This window comes from Poromitra crassiceps, assembly GCF_964638095.1.
Source record: "Poromitra crassiceps genome assembly, chromosome: 2".
NCBI classification, from domain to species: domain Eukaryota; kingdom Metazoa; phylum Chordata; class Actinopteri; order Beryciformes; family Melamphaidae; genus Poromitra; species Poromitra crassiceps.
Genome location: NC_139624.1, coordinates 91,353,871 through 91,372,490, shown reverse-complemented (window position 1 = coordinate 91,372,490; position 18,620 = coordinate 91,353,871). Strand labels below are relative to the sequence as shown.

The 18,620-nt window shown below is 41.1% G+C and overlaps 1 protein-coding gene across 2 annotated transcripts in view; it reads right to left on the bottom strand.

Annotated features, from left to right (window-relative positions):
- Window positions 1-18,620, bottom strand: part of fars2 (phenylalanyl-tRNA synthetase 2, mitochondrial) — a 422,848-nt gene that overhangs the window by 338,037 nt on the left and 66,191 nt on the right. The window contains exons 2-4 of one of the 2 annotated variants that reach the window (XM_083652493.1): window positions 10,296-10,621; window positions 4,695-4,781; window positions 3,969-4,028 (exon numbers count right to left, since the gene is read on the bottom strand). In XM_083652493.1, coding sequence (XP_083508619.1) covers window positions 3,969-4,028; window positions 4,695-4,781; window positions 10,296-10,603 — 455 coding nt within the window. In that variant the 5' untranslated portion in view covers window positions 10,604-10,621. Of the gene's footprint in view, window positions 1-3,968; window positions 4,029-4,694; window positions 4,782-10,155; window positions 10,165-10,295; window positions 10,622-18,620 lie in introns of those variants that run through there. The other variant, XM_083652494.1, reaches the window with a different exon arrangement.

Genomic DNA, 18,620 nt, shown 5'->3' with positions numbered 1-18,620 from the left:
TCAGACTATGGACCCTTACAGCTTAGGAATTATTACAGTATAGCAGTTGTGTATTCTGTGCATGCATTGATTTGACAAATATGGCCAACATGGATACTGTACATGACAATAAATTTGAGCAAAGTAATTGTGTTGTACTGTATTACACATCCAAGTAGATAAACAGTAACACTGACTTCTTACAGAATCTAATTATTTTATTATAGAAAATACACACAAAATGCTTGTGCAGGACCATGCTATGCTGCAAAATCACAGGAATGTTCCACTGTAGCAGTAAAGTGGTGCTGTAGGCTATCAATCACATAAATTATATGAGACTAAGTATTACAAAAATATATGAAATATATTTGACAGTATGTGTACTCTATTCTCAATGTCTACAGACAGATATTTTGTCAGCTAGGTAGCTGGAGGATTTCTCGGTTGCAGGTGTGTGCTGGGTGCTGCACTCTTCGATGCTGATGATGCTTCAGGAGACGTGACTGAATGGGGGGGAAAACGGTTCCATTACAGAAGAGTGTACATCATTATGTAGCAAATTAGCGATTTTCATGTACAGATTATTTTATAATAACATTTCTATATTTATTGAATTGTCATATTTACAAAGTTTTGTGTGTACAATAAAAATGTGTTGGTAAACATACCGTAGGCCTACTGAAAGTCGGCTAACCAGACGGCAGGATCCTGGATGGTCTCTCTTGGTAGGTGGGGAAGTCAGACTGTAGCCTACTAGAGAGACACAAAAGAGGAAAGTTGGCTCAATAATTACCATGTATTCTAAATGTCTCCAACTGTCTCAAGGAAAATAGGACATGATAACCTCCAGAGAATCATGTTTATGGTTGCGACAACAACTGTTTACAAAACTATAGCGTTAGTTATTTCAATATCAGCTAGTTATATTGAAGAGATTCATAACGGCTAGCGTTAGTTATATTGAAGAGCAGTTTATACTACAGTAGGTCTGTGGCTAAATGAACGTTAGCTCAGCTGGTGCTGCCTTCATACTCCCAGAGCTGGCATAATAATCCTGCAAGTGGCCCGATTTTAACAATATTACAGACAAAGTTACGTTAGGCGACACTACCACAAAGTGTTTGCTTTGGAGATGCATTACAGTTAGAGCACGCCCATGCACATACTGTATAATAGCCATTTTCAGCACTATCTCCTCACTGTTTGTAACGAGGAGAAACACAAACAAGCACACATAACGATGTCATGGCCAGCTGTTAGCAAAAACGAAATTATATTACAGTATTGCGTCAATAAACTCACCGTCTCAATGCTGTGGGAAGGGTCCCGTATTGTTGGAATGGATCCTTTCTCCAGTACTAATTTATCCATCCATTTATCCACAAGATATTTCTCTTGAGGAAAGCTGTGCAGTGATGAGTTTGGTGGTTGAATACAACCGGGTACAATGCACTTCTTTTTTGACGACATGGCCGCCGGAGCAGCGAGTGCGAGCTGGCAGCCTTGACTGTAGGCTGGCAGTCACGTTCACAACAAGCTAGGTTGAGGTCACAATCATGGGAGAGAGAGGGCGGGCTCTGGGCGGGCCCTGTGAATTTTTGATTGATTGGCGACATGTGACGTAGAAAATCCTTGCAAATTCTGGAACTCTAATTCGCCTCTCCTGTGGCTCCATCTTGTGGCAGGGGAGGGAGAGGAATGACTGTAGGAAGTGATTTCATACTTTTACAGACTTGTACAGACACCCCCAAGTTTATACAAACCACAAAACCCAATCAAAAGCGATTTTCACAGTATGGGACCTTTAATACATTTCAAATATGTCTTTTTTGTGTTTCAATTTCTCAATAATTCACTTCCCAATTCTTTTGACAGATTCTTTATTAGTAGGTCTCTCATTCATTGTTTTCACACCAGATCTGCTGATCTTTTAACACATTCACTGCCAGCCGTTTTTTCAATACTGTATGTAGGTTCTGCCAAGGTTTTTTTTTGAGGATTCTGGCTCATCTTTCAAGAGCCGAGGATTATTTTCTGCTAAGATTTTGTGAACACAAATGATCTCAAAAGAACTAATAGAATGTGTGCTTTCTCTGTCTAAAAGAGTTAGTTTGTAGAGTTAGTAGTTATGTAGGCATTAGCAGTAGAATACAGCATGGTTTCAGCGTCTGAAAATTTATTCTGAGATAAATGGCTTTTTGTGAAATTCGATAGAACAGTCACTTTAACCATTTATTTTTGGCGTAAGACGTCAGACATCTAAACAATAGTTTTGAACAGTAATTTCCTCCATAGCAGCAGGAAACCCCCCTCTCCTTCAAACTCCTCCCTCCATGGGTGTGTCTCTGGTGGCTTTGCAGCGTTTGTCACAAGCGAGGCTCTGCCTGTCTGTGCTGCCTGGCTGCTGGCGGCTGCTCTTTGGGCGAGTCTGCATGAGTCGTTTCGGTTGTGAGCTCAGCTGCAATGAAGCTGCGTGCGATTGTGGGCTTTCTGCCGTGTTTCAAAGTGTGTTGCACGCATAATCTATTATGCAAATTTGCAATCCCCCACCGCCAGCTCCCAGCGCGATAATGCGCGAAAGCGAAAGCGTTTTCACCAATCCATTTTACAGTATGAGAATGGTTTCCTCGCGCGTTCCCCTGCAGTTTTGGCTCGGCTTTTTCTAGTCTGGAGAGCACTGTCGCCACTTAGTGGGTCGGTGGAATGGGTTGTACACGTTCGGTGGCTCCAATATTTTTATAGGAGACGTGGGGGGCGTTGATCCACGTCCCACCGTCGTTTTTTTTTTTTTTTTTTTTTGACGACTCAACTCGTCATTGGCAGTCAACCGTTGGATTTTTTTTGATGAGTCAACTCGTCATTGGCAGTGAACGTGTTAAACAGTCAGTTTTTCAGAACTTTGGCCAATTCTCAAAAAAAAAATGTTTTACTTTTTATATTGTTTTAAATGTATTGTCTTGATTGTTTGTTTTTCTTTCATCAATAGTATTTAATTTGTTTAGATTTTCTTTTAAATAAGGTGAGACTCTATAAGCCCCTCCGGGTTTCCTTCCCTCACCTGCACGATTTTCTTTGTATTAAGATACTTGTACTATCTGTTGTTATTCATTTTCTTTGTGCAAAATAAACAATAAACAAGTGAATTCTATGGTTCTTATAGTTCCAAATGTAAGACAGAATTATGGAGTCCAGTTCCTTGAAGAAAGCCATTGTAAGAAAAAGTTAGAAGGTTTTGTCTGATTTAAAAGACATACAGTCTATGGCTATAACTTATCTATTAAATCATCTCTTACATGCTTAGAAGTTATGACAAGTTGATCATAGAATGATGTTCATGTAAGGTGGTGGAATTTATACTTTTGAGATGGGATGTGTTTTTGTGTAAACCTAATAAAAACGGCCACAGTTACCAGCCAGTTACCCTAATATTCACATTTGAAGGATAAGATAACTTACATTATTAGTTTTGGCCGTCATCTAACCTGCATGTGCTACCATGTTCAGTGACTTTGGGGTGCATTCACAGCGTTTCCACAACATAACAGAGAGGAGCCTATTCAAAATACTCTCATCTATAAGCTACCATTTCAACATTAATATGATCCTGAACATAGCTTAGCCCTTTCAGAAGGCATTGTTATCTGCTTTGGAGAGCTCTGATAGATAGCCTAGTAGTTAATTATCAGCTAAAGGAAAATAGGGGAATGTTGAAATAATTTTCCAGGACAACACAATATTTCTATGTGATCGCCAAAAACGTGATCGCCAGAAAACGCTACAAAAATATAAAAAAGTGGTGTTTATTTGTGGAAAATTATCTTGCTGAACACAAAAGTCTCCGTTGCAGAAACTTTTGTTAACCACAGACCTTATTTAAGGCATCTAACCAAAATACCCATTTCAAAAACCCAATGACTTCCAGATGAGGGAACCAGGCGATTACTATTACTAGCCTTGTCAGTGGGTCAGACCCAGGTGTCACTCACCTGTTCAGGTAGTAGTTATCTCCCCGTTTCCTGCTGGGATGGTCGGGTGGGATCAGTAAGCTGTCAATCAAATAATTTACACCAATCAGATTATCTTCTTCTAGTGACTCTAGGAATTATTCACCAAGTTTAGCACTTCATATTAGGGGTGCACCGATCGATCGGCAAGCAATCTGTATCGGCCGATTTTGACCTCAAATATGCGATCGGCTGATTGCCGATATTTCGGCTGATTGCCGATATTTTTTTTATATTTAATTCTTTTTTTTTCTTTCTTTTTTAAATAAAAAAAAAAGCCCTATCACTAATCAGGCTTTCCAACGATATAAAATACAATGCCAATTGGTATTATTAAAGGGGAGAAATAATCAACCTAAAATAACGTTTCCAAACTTTCTTTGAGGAGTTTATATATCGGTGATCGGTGGCAAAAAACTTGATCGGTGCACCCCTACTTCATATTCAGTGAAATATGCTTTATGGATAAAACATGCTTAACATTTGAATATTTATTTCTAAATGGATTACTAGAATCACTAATCATTGACATTGAACTTTCATGTATTTGCAAATCCCAATTCACAGTCAAAATCAGTTCATCGCAATTAATGTTTGCAGTACAATTATTACCCATTCTGCTTGTGGAAAACGCCGTAATCAATCAGTCAAACCAATCGCTAATCAATCAATCAATCAATCAATCAATCAATCAGTGAAGCTGCTGACCTGTCGAAGTTCTGCTCGACTGTGACCACAGGACTCAGGTTGTCATGGACAGAGAAGAGAGGGTTGCCCCAGCGACCGATGTACGCACTGCAGAACGAGCAACAGCTGACATTAGTTACTGCAAAGATTAAGAGAAGATGTGACAATGTGAAAAAAAAATTGTTCCGATTTTTCTCCAGACCACACACCCCTCCCCTTTTGTCCCCAATTGCACTTGGCCAATTTCCCTCGCTATCTCGGGCGTTGCTCCACCCCCTCTGCCGATCTAGGAAGAGTTGAAGACTAGCACATGCTTCCTCCGATACATGTGCAGTCACCAGCCGCTTCTTTTCACCTGACAGCGAGGCGTTTCACTGGCAGGACATAGCACGTGGGAGGATCACGCTATTCCCCCCAGTTCCCCTCCCCCGAACAGGTGCCTCAACCAACCAGAGGTCGCACTAGTGCAGCGACCAGGACACATACCCTTAATCCGGCTTCCCACCCACAGACACAGGCAATTGCGCTTGTATGGACACCTGACTAAGCCGGATGGTAACACGGGGACTTGAACCTGCGACCCTCGTATTGGTAAGCAGGCAGGGCTCAACGTTAACTTTTAAAAGTGGTTGCCGGAGTGGCAACCTGGCAGGAGCTTATGGTTGCCAAAATAGAAATATGGTTGCCATTTTTAGTCGCCTTATATTTTGAGTAATAAAGATACTATGCAGTTAATAATGAAGATGTGACAAAAAAGTAAGTATAATAGTCTATTCACCTTATTCACCACGCCCACTTTTTCTCTCTTCCGCGTTCAACGCAAACGTATTTGTTCTTCCGGTTCAGTGCTAGTTGCCTTCTGTGGCTAATATTAGCCACTAGTTAGTTATGTTATATGGCAGTAAAATGCCACTGAATGACCAAATTGATATAACTTTTAACCATTTCGAGTAACACTGTTTCCATACGGATCACCAGCGTTAGTTTGTTGTTTATAACGTGGCTATATTCATAACGTTTCTATCTCGGATGCGTTATTTCGAATCGCACATAGGTTACGCTAAAACGCACATAGGTTACGCCTCGAATCGCACGCAACCTATGTGGGTTTCAGGACGCAACAGCCTCGACTCCACTAACGTCATCTTAAGAGCACAATATTCCTGGAATGCAAGTTTAACTAAACAGTTACATGTCCTCTGCATTCACATAAAATTAAGATATTACGGGTTGTTTTATTTTGTATGTTACATACGTATTGGCCAAGATATGTTAGTTTATGGGGGAGTAATTTTGCCACTTTAGGAGCGGAGTGTGCGCGGCCATTTTGCCTGCGGGGTTTTTGGCAAGTCAAAACGGAAATACTATTACGAAATGACGTAATGCGGAAGCGTCCATGTGTGGGCAAAGAATAAGGTGAATAGTAGGCTATATAGTATAATAGGCCTATTCAGTGCGCGCACCAGGTGTAGTAGTAGTAGTAACGATAATAATAATAATGATTTTGTGTAATTTCGTTTTCTAAACAAATCTTAGTTATTTTTTGGAATAGATGAGCTCTTACTCCCTGATGAAGGCTCCTGTGTGAGCAGAAACATGTTGGTGTTTTTTAATCTATAGCCATGTTTAAAATAAAGGCTTTTAAAAAAAATTCTACTACAAAGACCAGTGTTGCTGTGGGATTTTTTAAGGTTTGCTCTCTTCCACTCTCCACAAAGGTTTTTTTTGCGGGAGACAAACTTTATTTTTCTATTAACTTAGTTATTTTTTGTTTTTATAATGCATTTGCACTGAAAGCATTTGTTTAACACCTTGATTGCCAGCGACGAGTGTAGTCGTCAAACACAATCCAGCTGTTCACTGCCAGCGACGAGTTGACTCGTCAAAAAAAAATCGATATTTTTTTTTTGACGGTGGGATGTGCATCGAACCCTTTTACATCTCTTATATAGGTATTGGACGTGTACAACGTGTACAACCCATTCCACCGACCCACTAAGTGGTGACAGTGCTTTCCTGACTAGAGGAAGGCAAGCAAAAAGCAGTGTGACTGAAGCCATTCTCATGAAGGTGGATTGGCGAAGGCGCTTTCATTTCGCGCTGATTGCTGGCGGTGCGGGATTGCAGATTTGCATAGTGGATTGCGGGTGGGACACACTTTGAAACACGCAGCATAAATATGACCAGAATCGCAAAAGCTTCATCAAAGCCCTCAACCAAAACTCCAAGAAGCGAGCGAGTCTAACCAGACTTCCTCAAAGAGCGGCCGCACAGACAGGCTCACACCCGCACAGCAGCAGCAAAGCAATCAGACTGGTGACAAGCGGGGACTGCCCCCTAGTCCGACACCAAATTGGAAACAAATCCCATTCTAAAAGGCTTTTAGAATGGGATTTTCAACCCATTCTTTTTTGTTTCTTTTTCGCTATAATTTAGAGTAATTTAATTTCTATTCAGAAATTTATTTGAGAGGTCGAGAGTATGAGAAAGTGCATTTGCAAAGGTAGGAAAGTGCTTGTGACATGGCGCTGCAGCCAAAAAGAACGCCCACAGGAGGGAGGAGTTGAGCAGAGGGAAGTTTACTGCTGTTATGGAGGAAATTACTGTTCAAAACTATTGTTTAGGTCTTACTGATGCCAAAAATGAATGGTTAAAGTGACTGTTCTATCGAATTTCACAAAAAGCCGTTTATCTCTAAATATTTTTTCTGATGCTGAAACCATGCTGTATTCAACTGCTAATGCTTACATAACTACTAACTCTACAAACTAACTCTTTTAGACAGAGAAAGCACACATTCTATTAGTTCTTTTTAGATGATTGGTGTTCACGAAGTCGTAACAGAAGAGAAACCTCGGCTCTTGTAAAATGAGCCTAGAATCCTCAAAAAAAAACCTGGCAGAAGCTATCTACAGCAAGAAAAAAACGGCTGGCAGTCAATGTGTTAACTAATATTTGTGAACTTTCATTTTCGTATAATTTTTTAACAGTTATTGTTGTGCTTAATTTATTAATTAAAAGCGTTATTGATAATGAAGTAGCCTATGCCTCGTCATTCATGTTCATTCAGGGTTACTATGATGACAGTGGTTTGGGGCCCCCTGTTCCTGCAGCCCTGTCCCCGCAACGCTCCCTCTCTCTCTCATCCCGTATGTGACAGGCAACTAGTAGAGGAATACACAAGTGGGGGCAAAACAAATAGTATTTGCCCCCACCTCTTTTCTCAAATGAATTAATAACGTTAGAGCAGACGTAGGCCTACCTCTTGCATGCCTGATCTGATCCGTTCTTTACTTGATCGCTCCAGCAGACGAGGGAGGGATGTAAAGCGTTAATGCGCGGTGGTAAAAAGTTTTGAAGGATGTCCTGGTCGAGGTGTATATTGTAGGCTTGTTGTAGGCTACATGCTTTGCAGTATAGCATTAGTTTTCCATCCCGTTCAAAGACGCAGGGGTATTTCACCTCCCATGACTTGACAAATAATTTCCTTGTCCTTCTGTGCGGGCGGTTCTTGTTCCTTGTCGCTTGAATTATAATCTTGCAGCTGGATTTGTGATGTTGATGCTGACGCAGGCTTAGCGTTATTAGTCGGGGCTTTGACCCAGCCAGAGTCAGACTTCATCTGCATTGATATCTGTGGTGGTTATGGGTTGTCCGGAGATGTGGAGGGGTGTCTTGGGGGACAGACTTCCGACGGAATCCACCCCCCAAGACACCCCTCCACATCTCCGGACAACCCATAACCACCACAGACACATACAAATTCCTGGGCACCCACATCAGCAACACACTCAAATCGGACAATAACACCGGTCACATAATCAAAAAGGCAAATCAAAGACTTTTTCACCTCCGGCAGCTCAAAAAATTCAAAGTAAAATCCAATCTGCTCCTCCAGTTCTATACAGCCATACTAGAAAGCATCCTCACCTCATCCATAACCATCTGGTACGGCAACCTGGACAGTAACTCACGCAACAAACTCCAACGAATAATAAAAAAAGCTTCAAAAATTATAGGTACCCCACTCCCATCACTGGACACTCTCTACCACAAACTGACAATCACACGAGCACAAAAAATAGTTTCTGACCCATCTCACCCAGCCAATCACCTGTTCCAACTGTTGCCCTCTGGACGGCACTTCAGATCACTCTCCACCAAAACAACACGATTTAAAAACAGTTTTTTTCCCACTGCCATCAGGTTTCTGAACTCCACTCACCTCTGAAACCTCACTGCATACCTCTCTAGCAATGTATTTGTTGAATGTTCTGTATTTATGTTGTCATATGTCTGTCTATGTACTGTAATGTCTCATGCTGACACAATATTCATGTGCTTAACAATTGCTGTACCGAAAGCAAATTCTGCTGACTTGTTGTGCAGTCCTTAATAAATGAATCTGAAATCTGAATCTTCTCGGTGCGTCCTGCAGCCGCTGTGATTGTGTGCGAGCGAGCAGCCACCTGTCCGAGTCAGTACTCGTTAAACACACTGCACGTGCAGCATGCATGCAACCTAGGTTCCGACTGGTAATTAGTAACATCGTTCCAATTGTAACAGCAATAAAATGTCACATATATGTCACTCACAAGTATTAAAAATGATTTATTTGGTGTATATTTTGCTGTTTGCTGCTGTACATATTTTTTTCCATGTTAAAACGTGGTTGCCACTGTGGCCACCAAAGGCAAAGATATGGTTGACTGACTTATTTTTTGGGGGTTGCCCGGGGCAACCAGGCATCCGTTAATGTCGAGCCCTGGCAGGGAATCAACCGCTGCACTACCCGGGGACCCCCACGCAGATTCATATTTCAGTAGATCGTTTCTTCTTGCAATTGTGAGTTGCTTTGTGTTGTGTTGCGTCTGATAATGGCGTCCAGGCGGAACCAATCAGAGGTTCAATTCTTGATGGCTGACGCATGCTAATAAGTTGAACTAATTGTTTTCTGGTGAATCCATTCAAAAATCAAGACGCTCTTTGGAGCAGGGAGAACGTCAACGCTGATGGCAATGCAACGCTGGTAGTGGAGCTCAAGTTTCAACGCCAGACCCATGAGAGTTCTTACCGCTGATACAGTACGTTAGCTATGCTAACTACGTTACTGTATGCTCCAGATCTCTCTGTCTGGGACACTTCTAGCTCAGAATCCTGGCCAGTGATTGGTTCCCCCGAAATCCTGGGGGCACCAATCAGTAACGACTTTAGCGATCAGGCGTGCCCATCAAACCTAACTCTGTTGACTTTTGAAAATGAACCACTCTCTCATTGGTGCTAGAACCTGTCAGTCATTCAATTTTGAGCCCTGGACCCACCCTCAAAATAGCAGCAGGGGCTGTGAAGTGGCACAGACTCATTTATGTATAGAGTCTGGGGAGAAACTATTGGAGCTTTCTAAAAAAAGAAAGGAAAAAAAAATGTCTCAGACTGTTGTCGGCCAGAGCGACGGGGGCATCTTGCCTCAGCAGCAGCTCACCTGTAGAAGTGAGCTTTGATAGGTTCACCTGTAGAAGTGAGCTTTGATAGGTTCACCTGTAGAAGTGAGCTTTGATTGGCTCACCTGTAGAAGTGAGCTTTGATTGGCTCACCTGTAGAAGTGAGCTTTGATTGGCTCACCTGTAGAAGTGAGCTTTGATCCGCTCCTTGATCAGCCAGAGAGGATGATGTGATTGGTTGTGCAGGTTGCGGCCGACCTTGTCCAGGATCCTCTGCGTCACGTTGGTGAAGTCGTCACGTCGGTGGATGTGGCCAAACACCTCCACCGAGTCTGGACCAATCACAGCGGGCCGAGGTGCCGGACTGTCCGCGCTGAGCCGTCCACCATTGGCTGAGAGGCTGGCCAGGCAGCGTCGGTGCGCCCACTGGCGGGGCAGGGATTCTAGGAAGGGGAGGAGTGGGGGGATGGTCCTGATGTGGAGTCTCATGATGATTGGTCCATGGAGCTGGAAGGGTAGAGGAGACAGAGGATATCAGAGTACAGTGTGTGTAGTCATAGCGCCACCTACTGGCAGCACAAAAAATGGTGTATCTTGAGAACCGTTCGTCCGATTGACTTCAAACTTGGGGGGTGCGCTGCTGGGGACCCGACAGAGTGCAGTCACACCCCAAAAAAAGTGTGCCCATGGCGCATCATCTCCAGAGTCTATAATTATTATTATTACTACTACTAATTATTACTACTACTACTATTATTATTATTATTATTATTATTATTATTATTATTATTATTATTATTATTATTATGTTAACTGTTGCCAGATGGAAGGTGAAGATGAGGACAGCAGAGAGGAATCGACTGTTCTGGTTTCAGCTTTAAAGCACCCCTCCAGTGTACAGAGGTCTGTATAACCAGGGAGACGTGACGCTGTGGCGGTGCAGCGGCCTCCCGGAGTAATTAGGGTGATTTCCCCCCCTCCCTTTTTCACCAGCAGCTGCAGCGCGCAAAAGAGCCGCCAGGTGGCACGTGTGAGCAGCCTCTACAGGCGGAAGTCACCTGACAGCCTGTGCCACTGCGGTTGCAGTTTTTATTCATTCCAAAGGACTAACGCTAGTAGGCTAAACATTTCCAACTTTGAAGCACCTCAAAGACAGACATTGTGACTTGTAACATTACAAGAATTCAAGGTGAGTGAGTTTCAATTCATGTTAAGGTTAATGTAAATTGTGTTCCTTCTCCTGTTCAAACACCAGCTGTTTGGATATTTCCCAGAAAGCTATGAGCTTTAAGAAAGCTCAAACCCTAGCTAACTAGGGGTGTCACGATACACTCAGTTCACGATACGATACGTATCACGATACTGGGTTCACGATAACGATACGATACGATACGATACGATTTTAACAATATTTTTTTAAACTTGAATAATGACAATATATGACTGGAAAAGTAGTATTTTATTTGAAATGCACAAATACAAAACATGCTGTTGTGGGAAATTGTTATTACAATAACAACTAGAAAAAACATGAGATTGGAGATAAGGCTTATCTTGAAATAGAATGAGTTACACCGTCACTTAGATTTACTTTGAACTAAAAGGTTTCTCAGCAGTATAAATTCTCATTATGCATCTTCAGTTTTTCTTCAAACTCAAACAACAAGACTTTTCTTAGTCTATTTTTTATGCATCTTCAGTTTTTCCTGTCAAGTAAACAGTTTTGCCAGAAACTCAATTGAATGGTTTCTCTCCTGTATAACTTCTCATGTGTCTCTTCAGAGACTTGTTCAACTGAACTACTTTCCACACATTGAACTTCAACAAACAAAGACGTTTCTTTGTCTACTTTTGAAAAAAAAACAAAAAAAATGTTTTTTTTTTTTCCACGATATGAGATTTCATCTCAACGATACATATCGTGACGTTTTACTATCGCGAAATTTCGTGGGACGATATATTGTGACACCCCTATAGCTAACCCAAACTTTTTACAAGAAAACTATCTAAGTTAGATAGAAATCATATTTATTTGTAACACAACATGCAATCCTGGAATATTTGAATATTGGACAAAATTAAATTAAATTAAATTTAAACCCTAAGAGAAACACACACAGCCATGGGGTGGATATAAACCCCTCACAAATACTGCGTGATATATTATATTATATTATATATTGACCATAACAACATTGCACCATGATATCCACTCCAACAACAAGACGAGGATTTTTTCAATAAAAACACATTTATGCAATGACTTTACATAATGTCAGACACACAAGCCTCGCGCCACTTGGGCTCCATAGGGTTCCATTGCCGTTGCCACCCAGTGACGCGGTTTCTTTACCAAAATGCTTTGCATTGCAGATTGAATAATAAAAAAGGCAAACTGCTCAACGAGACGCGCGGGTGGTATTAAACAAGCGCACCCTAGTATGTTAGAGAAGCAGTATAGCGGAGGGGAGGCGGACCTCTGAGCCTTCTACATCGGACCATCGTGATTAATTACCTGTTTGAATTACAAATTTGCAGATTTAATCATAAAAAAGGCCAATTCCACTCAACATGACGCTCGGGGGAGGTGCAGACGTTGTTGAACAAGCGCCGCCTATCCCCAGGTGCAGTTCAGACTGGGGAGGCGGACTAGGAGCAGATTCAGCAGAAGTCATTTGTGTTGTGAAAATGTTGAAAAAGACGACACTTTCACATTCTTTCCTGTTTTCAACCCAATGTGAGTAATGAACAGGTCTTCAACTGTGAATTCAACTCGCCTATTTCCATGAAGTCGCTTCCATTACATCCATGCTGCTGTGTTTCTCTCTCTCCAATAACGTTAGGTTCAAAAGCCACGCGATAACTAACGTTATCCGCCAGTAATTCTGCCTGTTTTCTGCCAGCAACACACACGTTGTTGGTCAGGATCTGTATCGTTAACTTATTTGTTTTGCGCCTTTCAATATTACTGGTAGTGATAGCCTATAGTGCTTCAGCCACTTGACTGTGCTGTAGTAGTAGCCTATCCACTGGTGTCTCTCATGCAGAGATCAGCTGTCAGGTTGTGAACGTGCAGCGTCGCAGCCAAACAGTATCGCAGCTACTTCATAAACCAATTAATTAATTCATAAATACCACCGCAATGGCTATTTGGTTGACATCGCACCCTCGCAACCCTAATCACATATATTATTCTGCAGTGAAGCTCCAACATTCAACTGTAGGAAAATAATAATAATAATAACTTCAGGCCACGGGGTTTTAAATTGCTTGAATGTAGAGATTCTCTGAGTTGTGTTATTGTAATATTGAACAGTGTTATCGCACATTGCATATTTTCCTCATATCATGCAGCCCTGCATGTTGTATGTTGTGTATTATCTTTATGTCCTTTTTGCGGTGTTTTATATTTAGTTGGATTTTATATTTTGACTTTAAACCACTGTAAAGCACTGTGCATCCGTGCTGAGAAGGGTGCTATACAAATAAAGTGTTACTTACTTACTTAACTCAGTTGGTGATAGATAGAGACTTAACAGACATTTATTTAGGCTACAAGCAAATCTAATAAAGTTTCACTTTAAAAAATTCCCAAAATGTAGGCTATAGCCTACAAAATGGTGCACCCAATGTTAGTCTGGAGCTCTGTACAGTATATGCATAAAGAGTTCACTGCATACCCAGCTACAGTATGGACCAGTGGAAAAGTTAGTCTGGAACCCTGGTTTTCACTTTAATAATACTGTGAAATAAGCTGTTACATTCAAGTTGTGCATATTATGTTTTTGGACCTGGCTCTGCACTCTCTTGACTGTTTTGACTTGCTTTTTCAGGACAACCCGCTGTCCTCCCTTGCCGACGACCTTCAGTGAGACAAAGCGCTCCACCCTCCAAGCCTGTTGCCGTGCTGGGACGAGACCAAGACCAGACGTGAGAGCATTTTCAAGATCATGACTCTAATGATAACCTTAACCTTTACCATTTCTCTGTCAGTGCTAACAATGAAACAAACAATACTCACTGACAGAAGGCAATCATTTGATCTGAAACACTGCAATATCATATCACTGAGCTTTAGAAAGAAAGGCTCAACAGTGTGAATGAATGAAATATAAAACACATTACTGCTGTTAAATTAAACTGCAGCCACTGTAAATTACACAGTATGTAATAACCTATATGATGATACAGTATATGATATGTATGTGGGAGTATGCTGTTAATTAACACGTTCACTGCCAACGACGTATTACTCCGTCAAAAAAAATCCAACGGTTGACTGCCACTGACGTATTACTACGTCAAAAAAATGAAAAAAAAATTTTTGACCGTGGGATGTGCATCTAACCCTTTTACATCTCTTATATAATTATTGGAGCCACCGAACGTTTACAACCCATTCCACCGACCCACTAAGTGGCGACAGTGCTCTCCTGACTAGAGGAAGGCAAGCAAAAAGCAGCCATTCTCATGAAAATGGATGGGGGAAAACGCTTTCGTTTTCGCGCTGATTGCTGGCGATGCGGGATTGCAAATTTGCATAATAGATTACAGGTGGAACACACTTTGAAACACTAAGCATAAATATGACCAGAATCGCAAAAGCTTCATCAAAGCTCTCAACCAAAACTCCAAGAAGCGAGCGAGTCCATCCAGACTTCCTCAAACAGCGGCCGCGCAGACAGGCAGCAGCAGCAGCAAAGCAGTGAGACTGGTGACAAGCTTGTGACGGCCGCTGCAGCCAAGAACGCCCACGGAGGGAGGAGTTGGAAGCAGAGGGGGGTTTCCTGCTGTTATGGAGGAAATTACTGTTCAAAACTATTGTTTAGATGTCTGACGTCTTACTGATGCCAAAAATGAATGGTTAAAGTGACTGTTCTATCGAATTTCACAAAAAGCCGTTTATCTCTGAATAATTTTTCTGACGCTGAAACCATGCTGTATTCAACTGCTAATGCTTACATAACTACTAACTCTACAAACTAACTCTTTTAGACAGAGAAAGCACACATTGTATTAGTTCTTTTGAGATATTGTGTGTTCACAAAATCTTAGCAGAAAAGAATCCTCGGGTCTTGAAAGATGAGCCAGAATCCTCAAAAAACCCCTCTGGCAGAAGCTAACTACAGTAAAAAAAAAAACGTCTGGCAGTGAATGTGTTAACACAGTCTATAGTGGTTATGTTGAAACAAACATTTATTTGAAATGTAAACCTGTTGGTCTGCATTGCAATAGAAAATCATTTCAACAGGGTTTTTTCCTGGCTCAGAATGGGCCTTAATGTGTTGCATGCACTGTGAATAGCAATGCCCTTCCCCCGCAGTCAACCTTTTGTTTTGCTAATTCACCTGGAGATTCCAATGTAGACAAGGGACTCACTTTGGGATGAAAAAGGTGACTGTTTTCAATGGAAGATGGACTTAACTCAAAACTTCGTCAAAGTAGCCTAATGTGGAATATGGTAAACATATTTATTTGGTTTGAATAAAGTTTTCTATACACAAACTGGATTTCCCCTGTTTCCCAATTATAAGTCTAAAGTAGCCTAACAATAAGATATACGTGTAGGACAATTTGAACAAACAGTGACTATTCTGCATGGCATACATCAAAGTAATTGAATTAACCAATCCACTTAGTTAGACTTCTGATTACATCATTTCAATCAGAGACTTCCATCAGTGAAACATTATTGTATTGAACATAATAAGAGAACAGAAGAGGCTGGTTAGTCTGGCCACAACAACAGGTTGTAGAATAATATTGAGACACTGGAAATAATGTAGCACATGTGGTTTTAAGGAATGGATTGAGCTGATGACAAGAATGGCAACTTGAATTTGAGGTCTTCATACTTCATGAAGTAGGTTCTTGATGGAAGCATGTCTGTAGCAATCATGTTCAGAATGCTGTCTGTGACTCAGCTGCTTCTGCTCAGTTGAACATGGAGCTGACAATACGATGCTGTGATTTACTGAAAAAGAAATAAAATTATTATTATTATTATTGATACTTAGGCCTAAAATGATACTGTAAGTTTTTATAAGGAGACCTATTCCTATTTAATGGCATTAATAATTTCGAGGGGGGCGTCAATCATAATATATTCAGTCATACTTGTTATGTCTTATAGACCTTATTCGCTAACCCTGGACGGCACCATATTGTTGACATACCGTCCTGCGCGCACACAGCGCTGCAGCTGACAACTAGTAACAGCCTTATTGTTGTTTCTGTTCCATTACAAAATAGCGATGGTAATGACAGCAATAAAAACCCCAGTTGTTATTTGTATGCTGCCGTTAATGCCTGTAATAAATAAACAAAAGAACGAGGTGAACAGACTTTGCTGTGAGATGCTATCAGAAAGTTTCACCTGTCTCAACTAACTATCCACACACACCTCTCCTGTGCTGCTGACGTATCCCGTCTCGCTCCCTTCACGTCTGAGGACGGTAGAGATAGAAACAACCCACGGGGCCTTTATTGCTGTCATTACTACAGCCATGCCTAACGCAGGTCACCATCCAAACACAATTGGAACGATACAGGTAACGCTAACAGCGGCTAGCTTCCTATAAACGCTGCTCCACATAGGCTGTCACTTGAGAGCTGAAGCGCTATGTCGACAATATGGCGGCGGTGGGTGTGCCAGTACGTGAGTGACGTCAATCGAATACGTTTTTGCGATGTTTAACATTATAAAATAATAACAAGCCCATACATCATCTTCAATGTTTCTGTTAGCAACCGAAGCAGTTTGTTTACAAACAACCTGATCTTTATGGAACCTACGTTATGTCCCACTATAAACCATTATCTGTCGTCGTTTCACATTTTACTGAAAAATGCTGCCACCAGATTAAAGAAAAGACCCTGTGTGATGTTGACTGATGTGTTTTTTAATGTAATGTGCGCGTTTGTTTTCCTATTTCCCTTATTGGAAAACAGATCATGGCAGTCGACAAGCTAGCTCCATACAGCAGCTTCAGTTCAAAATAGAGCTAGCTACTGTAGATTGATTAGCGTTAGCTACACCATGATGCATGACCGCGCATCAGTCAATATCACATAGGCCTAAATGTTTTCTTTAATCTGGTGGAAACATTTTTCAATCAAAGTTGAAACGACACAGATATTACGGTTTACACGGGACTTAGATTTAGCTCCCATTAGCCACATGTTCGCTAGCCACCTCACTTTATAGCTACAACCATATGCAGAAATGATGTCTTACCTTCACTGTTGTGTTACAAAGTTGATGGATAGTGACTGGACTTGTAAAGGGACACTGTAGCCTATTTCCACAGCGTGGCAGAAAATACTATTATTTATTTATTTATTTATTTATTTACGTTAGACAGCCTTCTTCTTCTTTGGTTCACTCCAGGCACTTCCTGTGGAGTCAATGAACAGAAATAGTGGACAGCGGCACTGTGCCATTTTAACCGCGTTGTGTTGTTGTCGGTTTTTCAGGTGATTCAGCAGATTCAGGTGATCTGCTGCCACCTATCGTCTAATAAATATTACTGCAGCCTATTTTTTTTCATCAAAGCGGCACACCGCGGGAAAAGGCAACGTCACATCCCCCTGTATATACAGACCTTTGTATTTTGTCATTTCTAAGATATTTCATGTGTTGTTCATGACCTCGGGTCTCATCTATAAAACCTTGTGTAGAATCCCAACTAAAACCATGACTAACCTGTCCAGTGACTATATGTACTCAATCCAATCAGTGTTTCACTACCCAGTATGGTCTTGCAAAGGTATCCCACACAGATGTAGTGATGTAAAAACAAAACAACAAACAAGACAATTTACGCAAATAATCTACGCAAATAATCTACGCAAATCCTGACACATCTTTAAGTCCAGCACCCCCAGTGGTTTAGTGGCGAAGACAAGTCACTGAGCAGTGCCCACAGATGCCCCTTAAACATCCCACACAAATTATATTCCAAAGCCCAAATATCTATTGTGGTTGTTGTGGATCCAACTGAAGTGTGCGGTTTCCCTCTGTTGTGACAAGTAGATATAATGGTTCTTTGCAGTGAATGCGTTTGGAAAAGATCAAAACCCATGTAGCCTATGGGCCTATTTTGTTGTAAAAATGATGTTTTGAATTATCTCTCCTGCGTCAATAACGTCTGTTTTTCCCTGTTCACACCTCCCCGCCTCAAGTCAGTGGAAATGTTTAGAACTTGGAACAATCATAGTCTACCAGCCAAGACTGGAATCTTTTTTTCTCTCTCCCTCTGAGATTCATGATTAAAATCCATGACGTCATGAATTTATTTTCGGTATTTATTTATTTGTTTATTTACTGTCTATATGAATAGTTCATTAGCAAAAAATGATTTAAAGCCATTCTTAAAATTAGCCCTATAGACCACACATGCTGATACACCATAGCCTATCAAAGTGAAAATTATTAGGTGAAAGTTGTAGGCCTAATTATGATCTACAATCAGATGTTACATAAAATGTTTATGATATAAATACA